This window comes from Lepidochelys kempii, chromosome 10, assembly GCF_965140265.1.
Source record: "Lepidochelys kempii isolate rLepKem1 chromosome 10, rLepKem1.hap2, whole genome shotgun sequence".
Lineage (NCBI taxonomy): Eukaryota > Metazoa > Chordata > Testudines > Cheloniidae > Lepidochelys > Lepidochelys kempii.
In genome coordinates, this window is record NC_133265.1 from 10,431,097 (window position 1) to 10,448,149 (window position 17,053).

Sequence of the window (17,053 nt, forward strand, 5' to 3'; positions counted from 1 at the left end):
GGAGCTCAGTGCCTAACCAGTGAAGCCAACTGCTTGCATTTGCCTTTTATTAATAATATTGGGAGATTATGAAATATCTGACATGACCCCAAGTTTTTCTGGTTGGCACCTGCTCATTATTCTTCACCACGGCATTTCAGTTTTAAAGACAGATGCTATTTTAGAGGGGAGGGGCCATGAGACCCTAAAGTTTGAGCACCCTGAAGTACTGTGCCTGAATATGAAAAACTGATGCAAAAGTAGCATAATGCAGGCATGGAAATTTGATTCCAGAGAACATGCTGCATGCAGTGAGTTCAGTGACTGTGCCAGACCCTGGCGCTGCATGATGGGAGGAGAGGCAAGGGATAAGGAATGTACTCACCTCTGATTCTGACACTTCCAAGGGCTTCTCATTCAGGGCCACACTCTCAGACAGCACTGCTCCATTGTACTTGTTGCAGATGTCCTCATCTGAGTAGTGCAGCCCACCAGGGCTTGGGCGAGGAGGGGACCTAGGTGGACATCAGGAGAAAGCGTATGGCACATTAAATAATGGGTGAACTACATGTTCTACAATCCTTTTCATACCTGGACACAATATATCTACCAGTTCCCACCCCCCTCTGAACTCCAAAAACACAGTCACTTACCTTAACCCTGAAATGAGAAGTTTAGTGTCCCACTCCAGGCCTAGATCTCTTTAATCATTGATCATGCCATCTACCATCAGGGGCTGATGTTGCATTCTGGGGTAGAGGCTTAGCTATTAGCCCACAGTTTTCACCATATCCTCCAAACAGAGCTCCACCCCATAATCCCTTTTGCTTGTCCTGCGGTAGGTATGAAGCTAGACAATAAGTGAATGCTACGGCCAAAACTGAGACAAAGAGGGTCCGTCATCCTACCTCGTCCCATTCTTCTTGGAGAAAGTGCTCTTTACGTTGAGGTGTCGGCTGTTGAGCTCCAGGGCTGTGAAGCCTCCATTATCCAATGTGACCGACTCTTCCACATTCAAAATGTTTTTACCTGGAGTCAAACAATGAAACAATCAGCAAAGACAAAGGCACTGCCCCACCAACTACATGCCTAGTGATAACCTAAAGAACCACTACAAGCAAGTGTCAAACCTTGTCCTTCCTTTTATGGCTACTTTTGTATCCTCGCTTTCCATAATGATCTTTCCCTTCTTTCATAGTGGTAGAATAGCTCAGCAAGGAGTGGGAGAGAAAAGGAGACAAAAGATCAGCAGTGGGCTGCAGACCAGGAAAAGGGGTGAGAGAGAGACTGACTGAAGGCGGGAAGGGAAAGATAAAAGAGGAGGGAAGTGAGAGCAGGAGACAAATGGGAAGAGAAAAAAGTGAGGAAGGAAAGAGAGAAGAGAAAGAGAGAACAGCTGGGTGGACAGTGAAGGAGAAAAAGGGGTTGGAGCTGCAATGGAGAGAAGGTATGTAAATGAGAAATTACAGGATGGGGGAAATCATAGAATCAGAGAAATGCAGGGCTGGAAGGGATCTCAAGAAGTCACCAAGTCCAGACCCCTGCACTGAGGCAGGGCCAAGTGAACCTAGAGTGTCCCTGACAGGTGTTCTTAAATGATGTGGATTCCATAAGCTCCCTTGGAAATCTATTCCAGAGCTTAACTACCCTTATAATTAGAAAGTTTTCCCTGATATCTAACCCTAAGTCTCCCTTGCTGCCAATTAAGCCCATTTACTTCTTGCTTTACCTTAAGTGGACCGGGAGAACAACTGATCATAGCCTTTATTTATAGGAGCCCTTAACATATTTGACTGTTATCAGGCACCCCCCGGTCTTCTTTTCTCAAGACTAAACTTTCCTCACAGGTCAGGTTTTCTAAATCTTTTATAATTTTTGTTGCTCTCCTCTGGACTCTCTCCAGTTTGTCCACATCTTTCCTGCAGTGTGGCTCCTACAACTGGACACACTACTCCAGCTGAGGCCTCACCAGTGCCAAATACAGTGTGACAATTACCTTCCTTGTCTTACATATGATACTCCTGTTAATACACCTCAGAATGATATTAGCGTTTTTTGCAACTGCATCACACTGTTGCTCATATTCAATTTGTGAGACACTATAACCCCCAGATCCTTTCCAGCAATACAATCACTTACCCAGTTGCTCCCCATTTTTCCCATTTACTGCAGTACTTTGCACTTATCTTTACTGAATTTCATCTTGTTGAATTTAGACTAATTCGTCAAGGTCATTTTGAATTCTAATCCCATCCTTCAAAGAGCTTGCAACCCCTCCCATCTTCGTGTCATCTGCAAATTTTATAAGCATACTCTGCACTCCTTTATCCAAATCATTAATTTAAATATTGAATTTGTACCAGACACAGTATTGATATGCCCTTCTAGTCTGACAGCAAACCATTGGTAACTACTTTTTCAGTTCAGCCTTTCAATTAGTTGTGCACGCACCTTATAGTAAATTCATCTAGACTGCATTCCCTAGTTTGCTAATGACAATGTCATGTGGAACTGTGTCAAAAGCCTTACTAAAAATCAAGGTACATCATGTCTACTGGTTCCCTCCTATCCACTGGGGGAAAGATTCCCATGTCAAAGATGGAAATTAGGTCTGTTTGGCATGATTTGTTCTTGCTAATTCCATTCTGACTATTCCTGATAACCCTATTATCCTCTAGGTACTAACAAATGGATTGTTTAGTAATTTGTTCCACTATCTTTCCAGGTATCTAGGTTAGGCTGAGTGGTCTATAATTCCCAGGGTCCTCTTTGGTCCCCCCTTTTAAAGATAGGTACTAAGTTCCAGTCCTCTGGAACCTGATCCATATTCCATGAGTTCTCAAAGATCAGCGATAGCTTCAGCTAGTTCTTTAAGTACTCTAGGATGAATTTCATCAGGCCCTGTTGACTTTAATACATCTAACTTATCTAAATGTTCATTAATCTTTTCTTTCTCTACTTTGGCTTTGGTTCCTTCCCCCTTGTTGTTAATATTAATTGTATTGAATATTTGGTCACCATTAACCTTTTCAGTGAGGACTGAAGCAAAATAGGTATTAACCACGTCAGCCTTTTTGATGTCATCAGTTATTAGCTCTACTTCCCTGCTAAGTAGAGGACCTATGCTTTCCTTCATCTTTTTCTAGCTCCTAATGTATTAAAGACCTTTTCTTATTCCCTTTTATGTCCCTTTCTAGTTGTAACTCATTTTGGGTCTTAGCCTTTCTCATTTTGTCCATACATGCTTGTGCTATTCTTCTGCTCTCCTCCTTAGCAATTTGTCCACGTTCCCACTTTTTGTATGATTCCTTTTTGATTTTTAGGTCATTAAAGAGCTCTTGATGGAAGTAAAGAACAAAGACAAAAGACGGGGGGCAGAGGGGAAGAAGAGAGGAAGACATGGCAAGAGATTTTTTTCCTATGCTCATAGTGTGTAATTCCACAGGTCTGAGCTCTGCTGGTATCTTGGGCAGAAAGGCTGGTGTCATATTGCCAGTCTGCTGTAGACAGGTATTTTATCCTCAGCTTCAATTACAATGTTACATTAAGGCTCAGTGTGAACATGGATATCAGAAGGTGCAGATCAGAACTGTCTTTTCATGTCTGTCCTCCAAATGTAGAGCACAAGTAGGAAGATGAGAGATTTTCTATGTGCCATGCATAGGAATCTGTAATAGTATTAGCTTTGTAAAATGCCATGGCGTTCATACATTTTAAATCCCATGGGGATAAAGTCTGATTTACTAACACTTGTTAGAAGTGAATTTATACAGAAAAAATAAATCTTTCCTTTGGGCTGAACCACTGAATGCTGCCAGGGGAAGTGGGAGGTTCCTTCCATTTCCCTTTATTCTATTAACCCCTCGGCATCAGGAGAGCTGGGACTTCTGCTGCCTGCTCCTGTTGATTAGCACCTGAAAATTAACGTAGTTGTCTCCTGGATTTTGGAGAAACATGCACACCAACAACATTGCCAGAACTCAGGTTACTAAAGGGGGGAAAGGCAAAAATTATTTTAAAAGCTCCACAGCCAGAGATCTGGGATTTGAAAGGGGGATCTTTAAACATTCCTAGTGATGGACCAGCTGGTCCTGTTTTCTGTGAGAGAGGTGACTGTCAAAAAATCACTCCTAAAGGCAAATTAAGAGGCCTGGGGCTCAGATTATAGTATAGTGCCTTAAAGTCCAATTCAGGTCAGCCATTAGACCCCACTGCCATGACAACTATAGCACTAACGAACAGAGGTGAGACATGGGGTACCCACATACACCATTTATCATCGATGGGATATTATCTACTCCCAGCACCATCCGTGCTTTGTAAATACATCCCTCCACCAAATATTTATACGGGGTGTACCCATGGAAAAGCACAAGCCATTTCTCCCAGATTAGAGATCAAAAAGACCTGATTGGTTGCTCCAAAGAAACACAGAGAGCGAGAGATTTCACGCTGCCGGAGTCACTGGTTCAAATGGAAAAAGAATGTCAGTGGCATGGGAGGGACTGAAATGGAGCCACTATCTCACCTGTGCTGCAGTTCTTGTATTTCTTGCTCTGGCCATGCAGGACCAATGCAAACACCACTAACAGGATGAGGATGAGACTAGACAGAGCCATCACTAGCAGGAACCACCACTCTTCGTAGAAAGGGGTTTCCACTTGGGCTACAGAGAGAATAAATAAAGGTTTAGGACCCCTCCACCTAATAACAATTCCTACACATTCCTCCCCTAAGCCCCACTAACATCTCCCTACCTTTTCCCCATTGAAATCTGTACCCCTGTTAGTTCTCAGGAAAGGGTGGGGCTAAAAGGCTGGATTAGTGCCAGAGGAAGGTCCTGTGCCTATTTCTCCCCCATAGCAATTCCAAAGTGCCCAGGTCTTCCTGGCCTCTGATACTCCAGTCCTGGATCCAAAAAGAGCCCTGCTGACTCACCTCAAATGTCACTTCACTTGGAGGACTGGGCCTTCCCAGAACATCACCCAACAGCGCTCGCAAGAGACACAGGTGGTACCTGTGGGTAATGTCCAAGCACTCTCCAGTGCCAATGTGCCTCAACCCAAACTCTCAACATCCCTGCTATTCTAGCTTTATCCCTCACCTGCTGTCAGTTTAAACCATCCTGACCAGCAGCACCCTGGCTATTCAGAGAGTTGGGTTCTATTCCTATCCACAGATTTGATGTGGCCCATCTTAACTCCACCCATGCCTCAGTTTCCCCAACTGCAAAATAGGTAAATGACATTTACTCTTCTTTATAAAGTGCTTTGAGATCCTTGGTTAAAAGTGGTAACTATTATTAATTATTAATTATTATTATTCCTTTCCAGTCATCCCCTTTTCCAGGGCATCTCAGCATTCCCACTACGGCATAGATTATCAATTGTGCATAACTACATTGTAGTTAGCGAGACAGAGAAATACCTGCTCGAATGGCTGATTCCAGGAAACCTATTTCACTTGGGACCAAAGCCCTAGCTGAACCCAGACCACTGAGCTGCCCATGGTGGAGTCGCAGCTGCCCCCAGTGGTGAACTTCGGCTCCCTGCAGCAGGGGCCGCCAGCAGCCCCCCCACACACACTCTCCTAGCTTTCTTACAGCTCTGAAGAGCACTTTACTGCCCAGATTCCCTGGATCTAAACTCAGCCGTGTTATGAGCCTTATGATGTGGGGGGCCTGATTCATCCCAGGGCACTGGGAATTCTGTAGCAGTGAAAACCCTCTGCTGGGAGGCCAGCACGGACCAAAAAAGCCAAAAAGACAAGTGGTACAGGCCAGGCTGGGGGCTGAATGGACCATCCAGCTGTGCCAGCGAGGCTGACTAGCCTGTAATGCTTTACAGCTTTTAAGCCTGTGAGTCTCAATAGAAACTTCTTTCTTTCAGGCTGCAATTTGAGAAACTTTAGAGCATCAAAAGGAAGTGAATTAAATTGTTCTGCTCAAGTGGAGAACATACGAACGGGAAACTCTATGAGCTCCTTAGAGGAAACAACTACTAATGGGAAGAGAGGATAGCGGGGCTGACATGATTCCAACTACAGAACATCCCTTTAGATTTTGTGTGAAACGACAGAATGGAGAAACACGCTAATATGTGAAGTGGGTTCCCCTTCTCCCTTGTGCTTGGAGAGGAATGCAATGAGACAATTCGCGCGGAAATCCAGAGGTAGTTCATAGGGGCTAAGTGGTTAGTTACCCAGGGACAAAGAAGGGAATGAACACAACAGCAACAGCGATAGTACCATTTATTTCCCCTTTCTGCTGGGCAACTGTTGTGGGATATTTGTGTTCTTTACACCAGGAGCAAAGAGATAAGTCCTGCTTCAGATACTGGCACTGCCAGGCCCCCAGGAAGCTCCAGAATTTTGAATCACAAAGCCGTTTTAACAGTTTGCCTAAAAGCAACTTGGAAGGAGGAAGCAAGGGTAAGGAGACACCTGTGCAAGGCCTTAACCAGGGCCGCTTCTCCTGCTTCTGCAACAGGCCACCAAACTCCAGCTGCAGGGATACCAATGGAACAGAGCAAGCATCAGCCTAGTTTACCTCACAAAGTCCCATCACTCTCCTTCTGGCAAGTCTTGAACTCTGAGTTCAAAGAGATTTCTGAAGGGTGTTCAGGCCACATCTCTACATACTGGGGATAACCACAACAGAGCTGGCAGGAAGGTGTGTGAAACCACAACAGAGCTGGCAGGAAGGTGTGTGAAGAACATCAACAATCCAACCCATACAGGCTTAGGGTCTGATGTTGTGATGGAAGTCTTTCCATTGAGGTCAGTGCGTTTTGGGTAGGACCCTTAGAGAATTTGAATTGCCAGCGGAAGGATACAATGGAAGGATACAGTTTACTCTGCCAGTAAATTTCACCTAGCACATTTCTGAGAGCGATATATACAACATAACATAGAAATATCTACCCCAGGAGACTGGGGAGGGAATGGACCCAGGTGAAAAGAGGAAACAGAAATGGAATTGAGGAGGGGGAAAAAGCTAACAAATCACAAACTGTATAGTCATGTTGCAATACATGCTAATTTACATGTGGACTCCTGGGGGAGTTTCTTCAGCAAATATTAAAGTGGTAGGCCCCTGTTTTCCTACAAAATGGTTTCCCTTGGGAGAAAGGCCCACTGTAAAATCAGCATCTGATTCATCATTGCATCATACTGGTTTTAACATGATTTCAATGGGGTTTCATGGCATAAAGGAAAAGTAGCACAGTTTTTAAGAAGGGCCTCAGTGCTTTATTTTAACTGTTGGCTCTGGTTTGCTCTCTCCTCTTTCCCCACAAAGGAAGCCTAGTGGAGAAAGTATAATACAGAATGCACAATTACCTGATACTGCTGCAGATGGGATGCTTGGCTCTCCATAGCCAAACTCATTTACTGCAACCACTCGGAATTCATAGCTCACCCCCTGTTTTAGCTTGTCCAGACCGACTGTGTAGGAGGTAGCACTGTGGGGGATATCCTTCACAAACGTATCCCACAGTCCTTCATCTAGGAAAACAGCACACACAAAAAAAGGGCATCATTAGCATTATTACTGGACACTCTTTCTCCTGCTCTGTGGAAATGAGTTGCTATTAATCATGTGTTTCAACATGAGGCAATTTCCGTGCATACCTGAACTACTGCTGTCCAACACAGCAAATAAATTAAACCAATGTGGTAGACTATTGAGCCACAGTCATTCTAGGTTGTGATTACTTTTACATTATGTCAAGATCCAAACGTGAAACCTTCACATGGGTGAAACTTACAGATAGAACTTGCTGTGTGACGAAATCCTCCCTGTTCTATACCCCAGATGTGCGCAATTAGATAATCTAGATATTCAATAGCCATACTAATATTTATATTGATAACCATCCAGAGTGTGTATCACATTGTTTTCCTATTACGTAGGTCATATTCTCATATCTACTTGAAGCACAATGAAAAGAGGTCATTTTCAACAAGATGGTCACTGCCAGTGGTAGGATAAAAAATTACAACTGTGATTAAAAACTCTGGCCAACAATTTTGAATTTTGGACCCTAATGTCAGGCTAGGTGGCCTATTTTCCAGAGACGACCGGCAAACCTACCGCTTCCATTGACTTCCCACTGATGAAATATAGGCACCGTTTGTGTGTTGGGGAGTAGTGCTTATTGTTACAGGAGCATTCGAGCTGCAGCGCTGAGGACAATGGGCCAGATCCTCAGCGGATGTAAACTGGCATGGCTTCAAGGACCTGGCCCAATGACTATTAATTTTATTTTAACATTTTTGGTAATTAATTTCCATTCCCCCCCCAGTATGTCTTAATGACAATATAAAAATAGAAAGACAAAGTCTGCACAAATACAGTGTATGAGATGCTTGCACTGAAAGAAAGCCCTCTGCATGGAGAGTCTACCACATCCATGATTCCTTCTGACTAGAGGTGCCACCAGTATAATAGTAAAGTAAAAGCCAGCCGCATTATCATTGGTGTCATGTTTCGATGCTGCAATGTCAGGAGCAGAATCTGTTCTCACTTACTCTAGATTTCACAAGTCCATTGAAGTCACTGCAGTTATTCCAGAATTACACCAGTGTAAGTGAAAGCAGAATTTGGCCCTTAGCCTATTCCTTTGCAACAGAAAATAATGGGCAGAACTGAATGATTTATGCCATAGGTGCATTTCCATGTGAATGTTTTAATTTTGCCATAAGTAAATACTAATTTGTAATGCGCTGCATGTCCCCCACACTGCACCTGTTCTGATCAAGATGATTGGCAGTCCCAAGTGGACAGAACAAGGAGGCTGAAAATTTTATTATTCTGTCCACATTTGAGAAATACTAACGAATAGGCAATTTTTCTGTCATGTTTAAAATTCAGACCAATACATTATTCACCAGCATTTTCAGAGTTTAATGAAGTTATCATAAAGTACCATTGTTATGAATTACTTTTTTTTACAATGTGTGTAAAACAGAAGATAAAATATTGACTTCCCATATGTAGGGCAGTGTAAAGCTAGATTATTTTCACCATGCAAAGCTAACCGTGTAATAAAAAATGGTTGGAATGTTTTTTTACTTGAAGTGGGTGGAGTGTGGATACATTTTCAAAGAACGTTTGCTGCAATCACTGACACTAGATCCTGCATCTGATTCTATAAAATATTGTCATAATTGCTAGAACTGAATGAGTTTTCATAAACACATTTGTAAATACTGATACAGAATTTCAGCCCACTGTGATCTGCTTTAAAAGCAATTCATTTGCACCGCAAATTGCTTAGATGGCGGAAAAAAATAACAGCATAAATAACGATTTTTCCAACACTAATTTCAACAGAAACAAACCTACCACTCTCTTGCTGTTGTTCTTAAAATAGTCCATGAAATTATTTGTATAGACAGCGTGCTAAATTCAACAGAGCTGCTGCAGGGAGCTGGAAAGTCAACCTCAGAGTGCAGCCTGCATCCAAGGGGAAATTACCCCCTGAGGACTGATGGTGGCATTTCTGCCTCTGCCCTGCCCCGGGACCATGTTGGGGAGGGTGGCAGAGAGAGGACACAGCTGTAGTTTATATCAGGTATCGGGGGTCGCTGTGTTAGTCTGTATCCACAAAAACAACAAGGAGTCCGGTGGCACCTTAAAGACTAACAGAATTATTTGGGCATAAGCTTTCGTGGGTAAAAAACCCTTCAGATGCAAGTTTATATCAGGTTATCCATGGAAGTTTGCTGGTGGGCGTTTCTTCAGTGAACTGCCGTATCAGAGAAATTCCAGTTGCTCTGACCGCCTCCACTTTTGGCTCACATTCTGCTCCAATCCTAAGGGGACTGCCTCCTGAAGCTGGGCCAAAATGGAGCCATTTACCTCACATCCCCCATTCCAAACTTTGGGGAGCTGTATGAAATAGAACCCAGATTCAAACTACCCTGGGTTTGGGCCAGATTGTGCCTTACAGGAAACCAGCCCACGCAGAGCTGCACAATGCTAGGAAGGACTGCAGTTGGGGCTAACCCATGCACTGCAGGCAGGAAAGTGGAGGAAGGCTCCTTGTTCTCTCTGCAATGCACAACACATGCACACACCAGACACAATCCAGTCCTTTGGGTTTTCAAGACTAAGACCTGGCCAACAAGACTTTGTCCTATTCCTGACAGGAATACTTGGGTCTGCCTGTAGATGGACAGCACAGTCGGGTTAAAAAGACAGCTTATTTTGATGGCAAAAATTGCTATCCGATGTCGCTGCATGTAGTTATGAAATCCCTCATTGCATTTAACTTTCCCTCTTCCCCAAAACACATTTGCTATAAATGTCAGCAGCTCATGGGAGAGAGAATTCATTAATGAGATACCTAAGTGGGGGGTGGAGGGGGCAGATTGGCTTCTGTATTAAGTGGAAAATCATTAGCATACTGTACACAATATTTCCCACACAGGTCATGGTAAGGAAGGATTTGCATGCCAAAAACTAATAGCTCAACAGTGTATCAGTGCAGAGAAACCAATGAGAGAAGCAAAGTTTGCACCACTGACTAACACCCCCAAAACAGATGCAAGGCTAGCCGGTCCCACTCAATTCCTGTTTAACGTACTGTGAGATTCAGCACAGCTGGTGATGGGGATGCAGTCATATTACTCTCAATTGCTTTTGCCTCAATAACATCTGTCCATTCTTTCAATTCTTATTACCTTTCATTGTGTATGTGGAATCTGATAGGAGGGGTAAATATATGACACCAAAAGGAAAGTTCCTTTGAAAAATCAATCTTCTTTTGCTTCCTGTTTTTATAAATGCTACACCGCATCAAGGCCCAGCCTCATTTCCTGCCGACACAAGAATCTGATCTCTATCTTCAAGCTTCGATTTCTCCATCAGCGTTGAGAGGCATACGCATGTGTGTGGCGAGAAGGCTCTAATCGCTCTAAAAGACACTAACCCCTCCTACCTATCGTCATGTTGAGCCTCGGCTACGCACACAGTTTATTCCTCTGAAATGGTGAGCAGTGTTGTGCACTGCAGGTGTTCGAACAGACACCACACCAACACAAAAGCTTGATATCATGGACAATTAATCAGGGTCTCTATGCTGCATAAAACTGTCAGTCAGTAACAGAGGTTTCTGGTTCTTATAAGACAGGCTAGGTGACAAATGACTGGCATGCTGGAGCTGGGCTAGATGGAAACCTGTCAATTATTCATTTCTGAAACACTAGCTTTTCTCTCTTTGTGTAACCGGAAAGCTGTGTTATAAAACTTACTAGTAATCAGACATCAGGAGATTTACAAGAATAGAAGCTACTGATCATTAGGGTCTCCTGTACTTGGTCAGTGTTCATCCCACAAATGACAAGATTAAAATGTTAATTTCTTGAGTAAAGGGAAAGGTTTGGGTTATGATGCCAACTAACAAAAGGACAAGAATGGAAAGTGAAGGCTGACAAACCGTCACTGCACGCAGTTCGGAAGCAGGAGCAAATGAAAGGCCCCATGGCAGGAGCCAGAGATGCAGCTGCATCCTTCACTTTGAATTTACTGAATTTTGCTGGTTTGTGTCCATGTTAAACAAGGAATTTACTTATTTGCTTAAAAATAAATAGAAAATGAAAAAAAAAAGAAAAAAGAAAAAAAAGAAACATTACTCAAGAGACCAGAGACGAGCTAGAGAGAGATCAGTTCACAGGGCTCCGGGAAACAAAATGCCTCAGTCATTTAGGGGAGGGAAAACCCCCATGCTGAGTGGAAGGGGTCTTCCCGAAAATGTCTGTCCTCTGGGAAGAGTAATTTTGAGGACAAGATACATTATTTGCCTGATTTGTCTATATTCTAAATATGGGCTTCATGGCAATTGGGGGCTTATTTGGCCTATATTAGAAACCACGATAACTGGAAGCATGTTTAAATGCATTTTCCTACTATAGGGTTAAGCCATGCCCTCCTACAGGGAAAAACCAGGTCAGCACCAGGAAACTTTGCATCATCCTGTCCTGGGCTTTGGGTATCTGTCCCACAAAGCAGGCAGATCCATGGCCTGCCTACCCTGGAGATATCCTATGATTTGCAAGGAAATCCCACAGATCTCAGAGCATCTGCAGCAGGCCAACATAGGCATTAAGGCACAATGCCTCTGTACTATTCCCTCCATATATCCATGGCAGCATGGATCCCTCAGGAACCTTTTGGGAGGCCAGTAGCAGGGGGCGGGGAGTCTGCAACATCATCCATGAGGAAAGCTGTGGGCTTGGAGGGGGACAACTCTGTGCAAAATGGTGCTCCCCAGACTACACCCCTCTCCTCACCAGCCACAAGTCTCCAGCCACATGGAGGGGAAGCACACGGGATGCCACAGTGTCGCAGAACGCAGATAAAACCACTTAACTCTTCCCTGTGGTAAAATTAGGGCCATTTGGACAGGTTTGCCATTCTCTGCCTGTTCTCTGCACATAAAAGCAGAAGGCATGATCTGATACACATTACACAAGTGGCCTAGGTGATATCTACTGTGAGTGCACCAGAGACTTCTCAGTGGAATTTACTGTAACACAGGAGGAACTGAGCTGGAATCTATTTCTCCTGCCACAGAATGGAGGCAGGAGGGGAGAGACCTCTGTTTTTCTGAAAATTCTCCCACTTGCCCTGAAATCTCTGAAAAAATGTTGCTTTGCCTTGTTCTGTGCCAGTGTCTGAATTATATGCTAAAGGTGGAGGAGGTAGGCAGGCTGGTCACCTGACATAGATCCAGGGGAACAGCAGAGAGGCAGGATAAATACCTTTACCTGGGTATATAAAAGAAAAAGGCAGCAGGACAGAAGGGCCTCTTGAAACAGAGCAGTGCAAAGAACAACCTGATGAAGTGGCAACTCAGAGCAGAGGCCAGCATTTATTACTCTAAGCCCCCTCTTTCCCTGGTGGAAGGCAGCTCTGGCAGAGAGCTACAGCAGGATAAATGAGATGATACGGCAGTTAATGTTTTGGGTAATGAGGCCTATAATAGATGACACCTGAGATCCAAAGCCCTAAGGTAATGGCACAGTGTTTAAATATTGACATCATGCTAAAGCTTTTTATTTGCCTATTAGATGCTTCTGTTCTTGGTCACAGAAAGATGGAGACTTCCCCTTTCTTGCTTTGTATGTGAAAGGCACATGTCAACTGCTTTTCTCTGAAACAGCAACTGTTTAAAAACAAAACCAAAAAGTCTCTCCAACCTGCGTTTCATTGCTCAGTAACAACCCAGAAGGCAGGAACAGCTTCTTAGCATTATATTAAAAAAAGATGTTTTTCTGAAATGCCCAGCATGGGCAGTGGAAATTAGCCCCCTTCTTTTGCTGAGCTCTAAATTCAGATGGCAAATTCCTGCATGCAGAGATGAGGAAGAATGAGATATTTAAAGGAAGCTGAAGCCTGCATGAAATAAACAAACATTGCAATTAGTCCCTCTCCTCACTTGGATCACATTTCACGCTCTCTACAGCTTCAACCAGAACTAATAACTGGAATCTAGCATACAAATGGCCAGTTCACATGCTACAGCAGCATGAATAGGATTAAAATAATCTGAAGAGGAATTAAATGGTTTAACAATCAGATCCTGAGAGCAGGAGCACTAAGAGACCTCACCTCTCCCCTGTTTGTTTGCAGGCTCAGTAGAGTAGGGCCAGGATGAGTTAATGTGGCTCAGGCTTGCCTTGGAAGGATCATTCTCTCCGCACAAAGCGCCAGCGTTCTATGAATCCCTAGGCAGTGAATGTAAAACATTCACTTAAATGATGAGCCACGCATGACAATGAGAGGGAGTTGTGGTGTAGCCATCGCACTGCAGTGTTATCTGCTTACATGGAAATGCTCCTTCTGAAGTCTTGTAATTTGTTTCCACAGTGTTAGGGGAACACATTAGAGCTTGGGGTTAGCCATCTACAGCAAGATGTGAGTGACAGTGGATTCACCAGGATATCTTAAAGGAAGGTTGAAGCTAATAAACTCCTATAGTTTATGTACGCTTGTTTTTTCAGCACAGCACTTAACATTTTCTTGTTAGTATGTGATAGGTAAGTGGGATGTAGGCCTCACTCTCAAATACTCTTGTTTTATTGAGCGCCATTTGTCTGGACTGGTAAAAGTTGGCTAACAAGCTTCAATGACTGTTTTGTCTGAGTGTTACAGGATGGGCCCTTTAAGGGCTTTTGACTTAGCCCCACCTGTGCCTTGTCTGGTCCTAACTGATGAGTTTGGGCTTGGGCCAGTAGTTGGGTCAGGTGACTGAATATCTGATGATGGCAATCTGGGGATGAGGCTTCCTATAAGAGTGGGTCTGCTCCCTTAGCCAGAGGGAAAATAGGGACTAAGAAAGACCTAGGGGAGGTCTCTTCAGAGAAGCCCAGAGTCTGAGATAAATCTGACAGTACCTTTGCTTTGAGTGATTTGGGGAGGTGAGAGAGCTGGATTTGAAGTCTTGACACCAGGGTAATGGGGGAGATACACCTGCAAGGAGGCTGTTGCGGGGATTCAGTGGGGACCAAGGTCAGAGAGGAGTGGGAAAGAGGCTCTCCCCAATAGCCAGAGGAGAAGGCCTGGCTGGAGCTACCTGCAGTGGGGTCAGGAACAAAAACTTTAAGAGGGTCAACAGCTTTAAGAAGCTTGGCTTGAAGAAATGCTAGGCAGCAGGAACTGGGTTGTGGAAAGAACTGGTGAGACCAGTAAGGGGCTGAAGAGACAATGGAGGGGGAGAGGTAATTTGTTTTAGTTTAATATTACATTTAAACTGCACTGTTTTAATAAACCACCCCACCCAAGATGAGCTGTTGCTCAACTCACAGAAGTCTGGGTGCAGCTATTGGGAAGCCCAAGAAGGGGAAACTGAGGCAGCAGCAAGGCCCAAACCCAGTCCACTTAAGGCCTTGTTAAACTTGGACACTCCAATCCTTGAAGAATGTGCGCATTTTATTAGTTTTGTTTGAAAACCATGATCAAGGTTGAGTCCTTGAAAATAGGAAAAGGTAATGGAATCACAGTGGAACCTTGGAATTCATGAGGGAAGCCTATATCCCTAGGGCTGAAGATCACAATAATTCAGCCTATGGTTTAGCTAATCAGTACTGGGAGAGTGCCAACGAAAAACCTTAGTGGAATTCCATCGGTGGCACTCCTCTCTCTGACACAGGTCTGAATTAACATCCAGCATTAGTTAGAATGACACAGCTGAAGGTGCCATCTGCCAGAGCAGATACAAAAATGAGGCTTTGACCCCTTATATGGTGTGTCTAAACTTGGAATTCGGGGCTTGAGGAGACATACCCACGCGAGCTCTCATTGAGTTAGCGCAATAAAACCAAAATGTAGCCACATCAGTGCGAGTAGAGGGACGGATAATACGTGCCTGTCAGAGACCCTAAGCATGTATCTGGGGCGGCTAGCCTGTTGTGCTGCTGTGGCTACACTCTAACTTTAGGGCGAGCATGGGGATGTCTCCCCCCAGCTCGAAGTGCAGACGTATCCATAGTCAATAAAGATCCCATGACATAATAACTTTGTTGTCTTGATCACATTCCTCCTGTAGAATGAATCGGAGATGTTGTTATTCTGTACGTCCACTGCAAAAAGCCATGTTTTCTTACTGATCCAGGATAGCTGCTGCATTCTGCCCAGAAGAGGTGTATTTCAGTGGTGGATCTGTGATCCTCAAATATACAGTTTGCAAAGTGCTTGAGGATCCTTCTGCATTAAAGGGACTGCATACATGTCCATTATTTTAAATTATGAATAACATCAGTTCCTTAACTGGCAGCTTTGTTGGTGACATATGAGGAAAAATGGCACAGTACTCATGGCAATTTTCTGTGACTATTTCCAAGCAGGAGGAAATATGACCATTAACATAGTTCCTATTTTTGCCTTCTGTAAACATATTGCTATGTAAAAACACTTGGTGGTGGGCGTTTAGAAAAGAAGAGCTGTGTCTTTCTTATCTTTCTTCAAAAGGTCCCATTCCTCTGCTTCATGGACAAATAAATTCTTCCAAACTATTACACTGTGGCTAGGACTATGGTGTGGACTAAAGGGAACAAGTTCCCATCACCAAATCCTGTCCACGTTTTATGGATTTTTTTTTCCTCAGCAGTAGTTCCTCCTACCTGATGACCGTGCCTCTATGATGTAGCCAGTTGTGGGTTTGTCCCCTGAATCTCCCTCAGTCCACTGCAGAGTCAGCCCAGAAGCAGATTTTGTAGCCAGAATTTCCTGAGGGGAACCAGGAGACCCTAAGGGATGAGACCAGAATAGCAAATATCAGGGGGTGTGAGAGTTGATCACATTATACTTTGTAACATCTTCAGAAATATGCACATAAAAACCACACACAGAAGCCAAACATATACACAGGGTAAACCAGTTTAATAGGGTGCTGGCTCAAATCTCCCCCGGTTCGAGCACCACAGATTAAAATATCAGCTGCTGGGTTTTACAGGGGTACTCACATCAACTAAGCAGACCAAAAAAAAACCACCCCAAAACAAAAAACCCTGTACTTTCACCACTTACATCTTTGCAAACATCTGCATATTATCCCTGGTATTCCTGCCTACAGAGTCACCCCAGCACCATCCCTGGAAACTCACAGACCAGCAGCAAAGACACGCTACCTGTTCAGTCATTCAGTACCATGTCATTCACACATCCGACCAGTAGTTATAATGCCTGTGATGTGAGCATGAGGATGAGTTAAACTGCAGCATCATGCATCACCATCGCATTCACATGGTGCAGAAGGTATTTCAAGAACATTATAACTGTTGCACAAACATTATAGGAGAGCTATTTATGATCATATAGCACCTTCAAAAGATGAGATCACAAGGGAGGGGTGCAATGAGAGAGGTGGAGGGTAGCTTCTGTTTGATTAAGAGGGCAGGGAGACACAAAATAGAATCGTGCATGAATATTGCACAGATGCTTTAAGGACTACCAGTCCGGCAGAGATCATTGTAAGACTTTAATTTTTCTTGCTGTAAACATAATGATTAAAATGAATCATCTGTTTAACAACAAAAAATCTTGGTGCACAAACCAACAAGTCAGGGAGTC

At 43.8% G+C, this 17,053-nt stretch overlaps 1 protein-coding gene across 5 annotated transcripts in view; it reads right to left on the reverse strand.

The window, feature by feature from the left end:
- Window positions 1–17,053, reverse strand: part of SDK1 (sidekick cell adhesion molecule 1) — a 646,825-nt gene that overhangs the window by 18,501 nt on the left and 611,271 nt on the right. For all 5 annotated transcript variants that reach the window (XM_073361955.1, XM_073361954.1, XM_073361952.1 and 2 more), the window contains 5 exons: window positions 16,105–16,230; window positions 7,318–7,482; window positions 4,508–4,645; window positions 888–1,008; window positions 365–494 (listed from right to left, as the gene is read on the reverse strand). In XM_073361955.1, coding sequence (XP_073218056.1) covers window positions 365–494; window positions 888–1,008; window positions 4,508–4,645; window positions 7,318–7,482; window positions 16,105–16,230 — 680 coding nt within the window. The remainder of the gene's footprint in view (window positions 1–364; window positions 495–887; window positions 1,009–4,507; window positions 4,646–7,317; window positions 7,483–16,104; window positions 16,231–17,053) is intronic.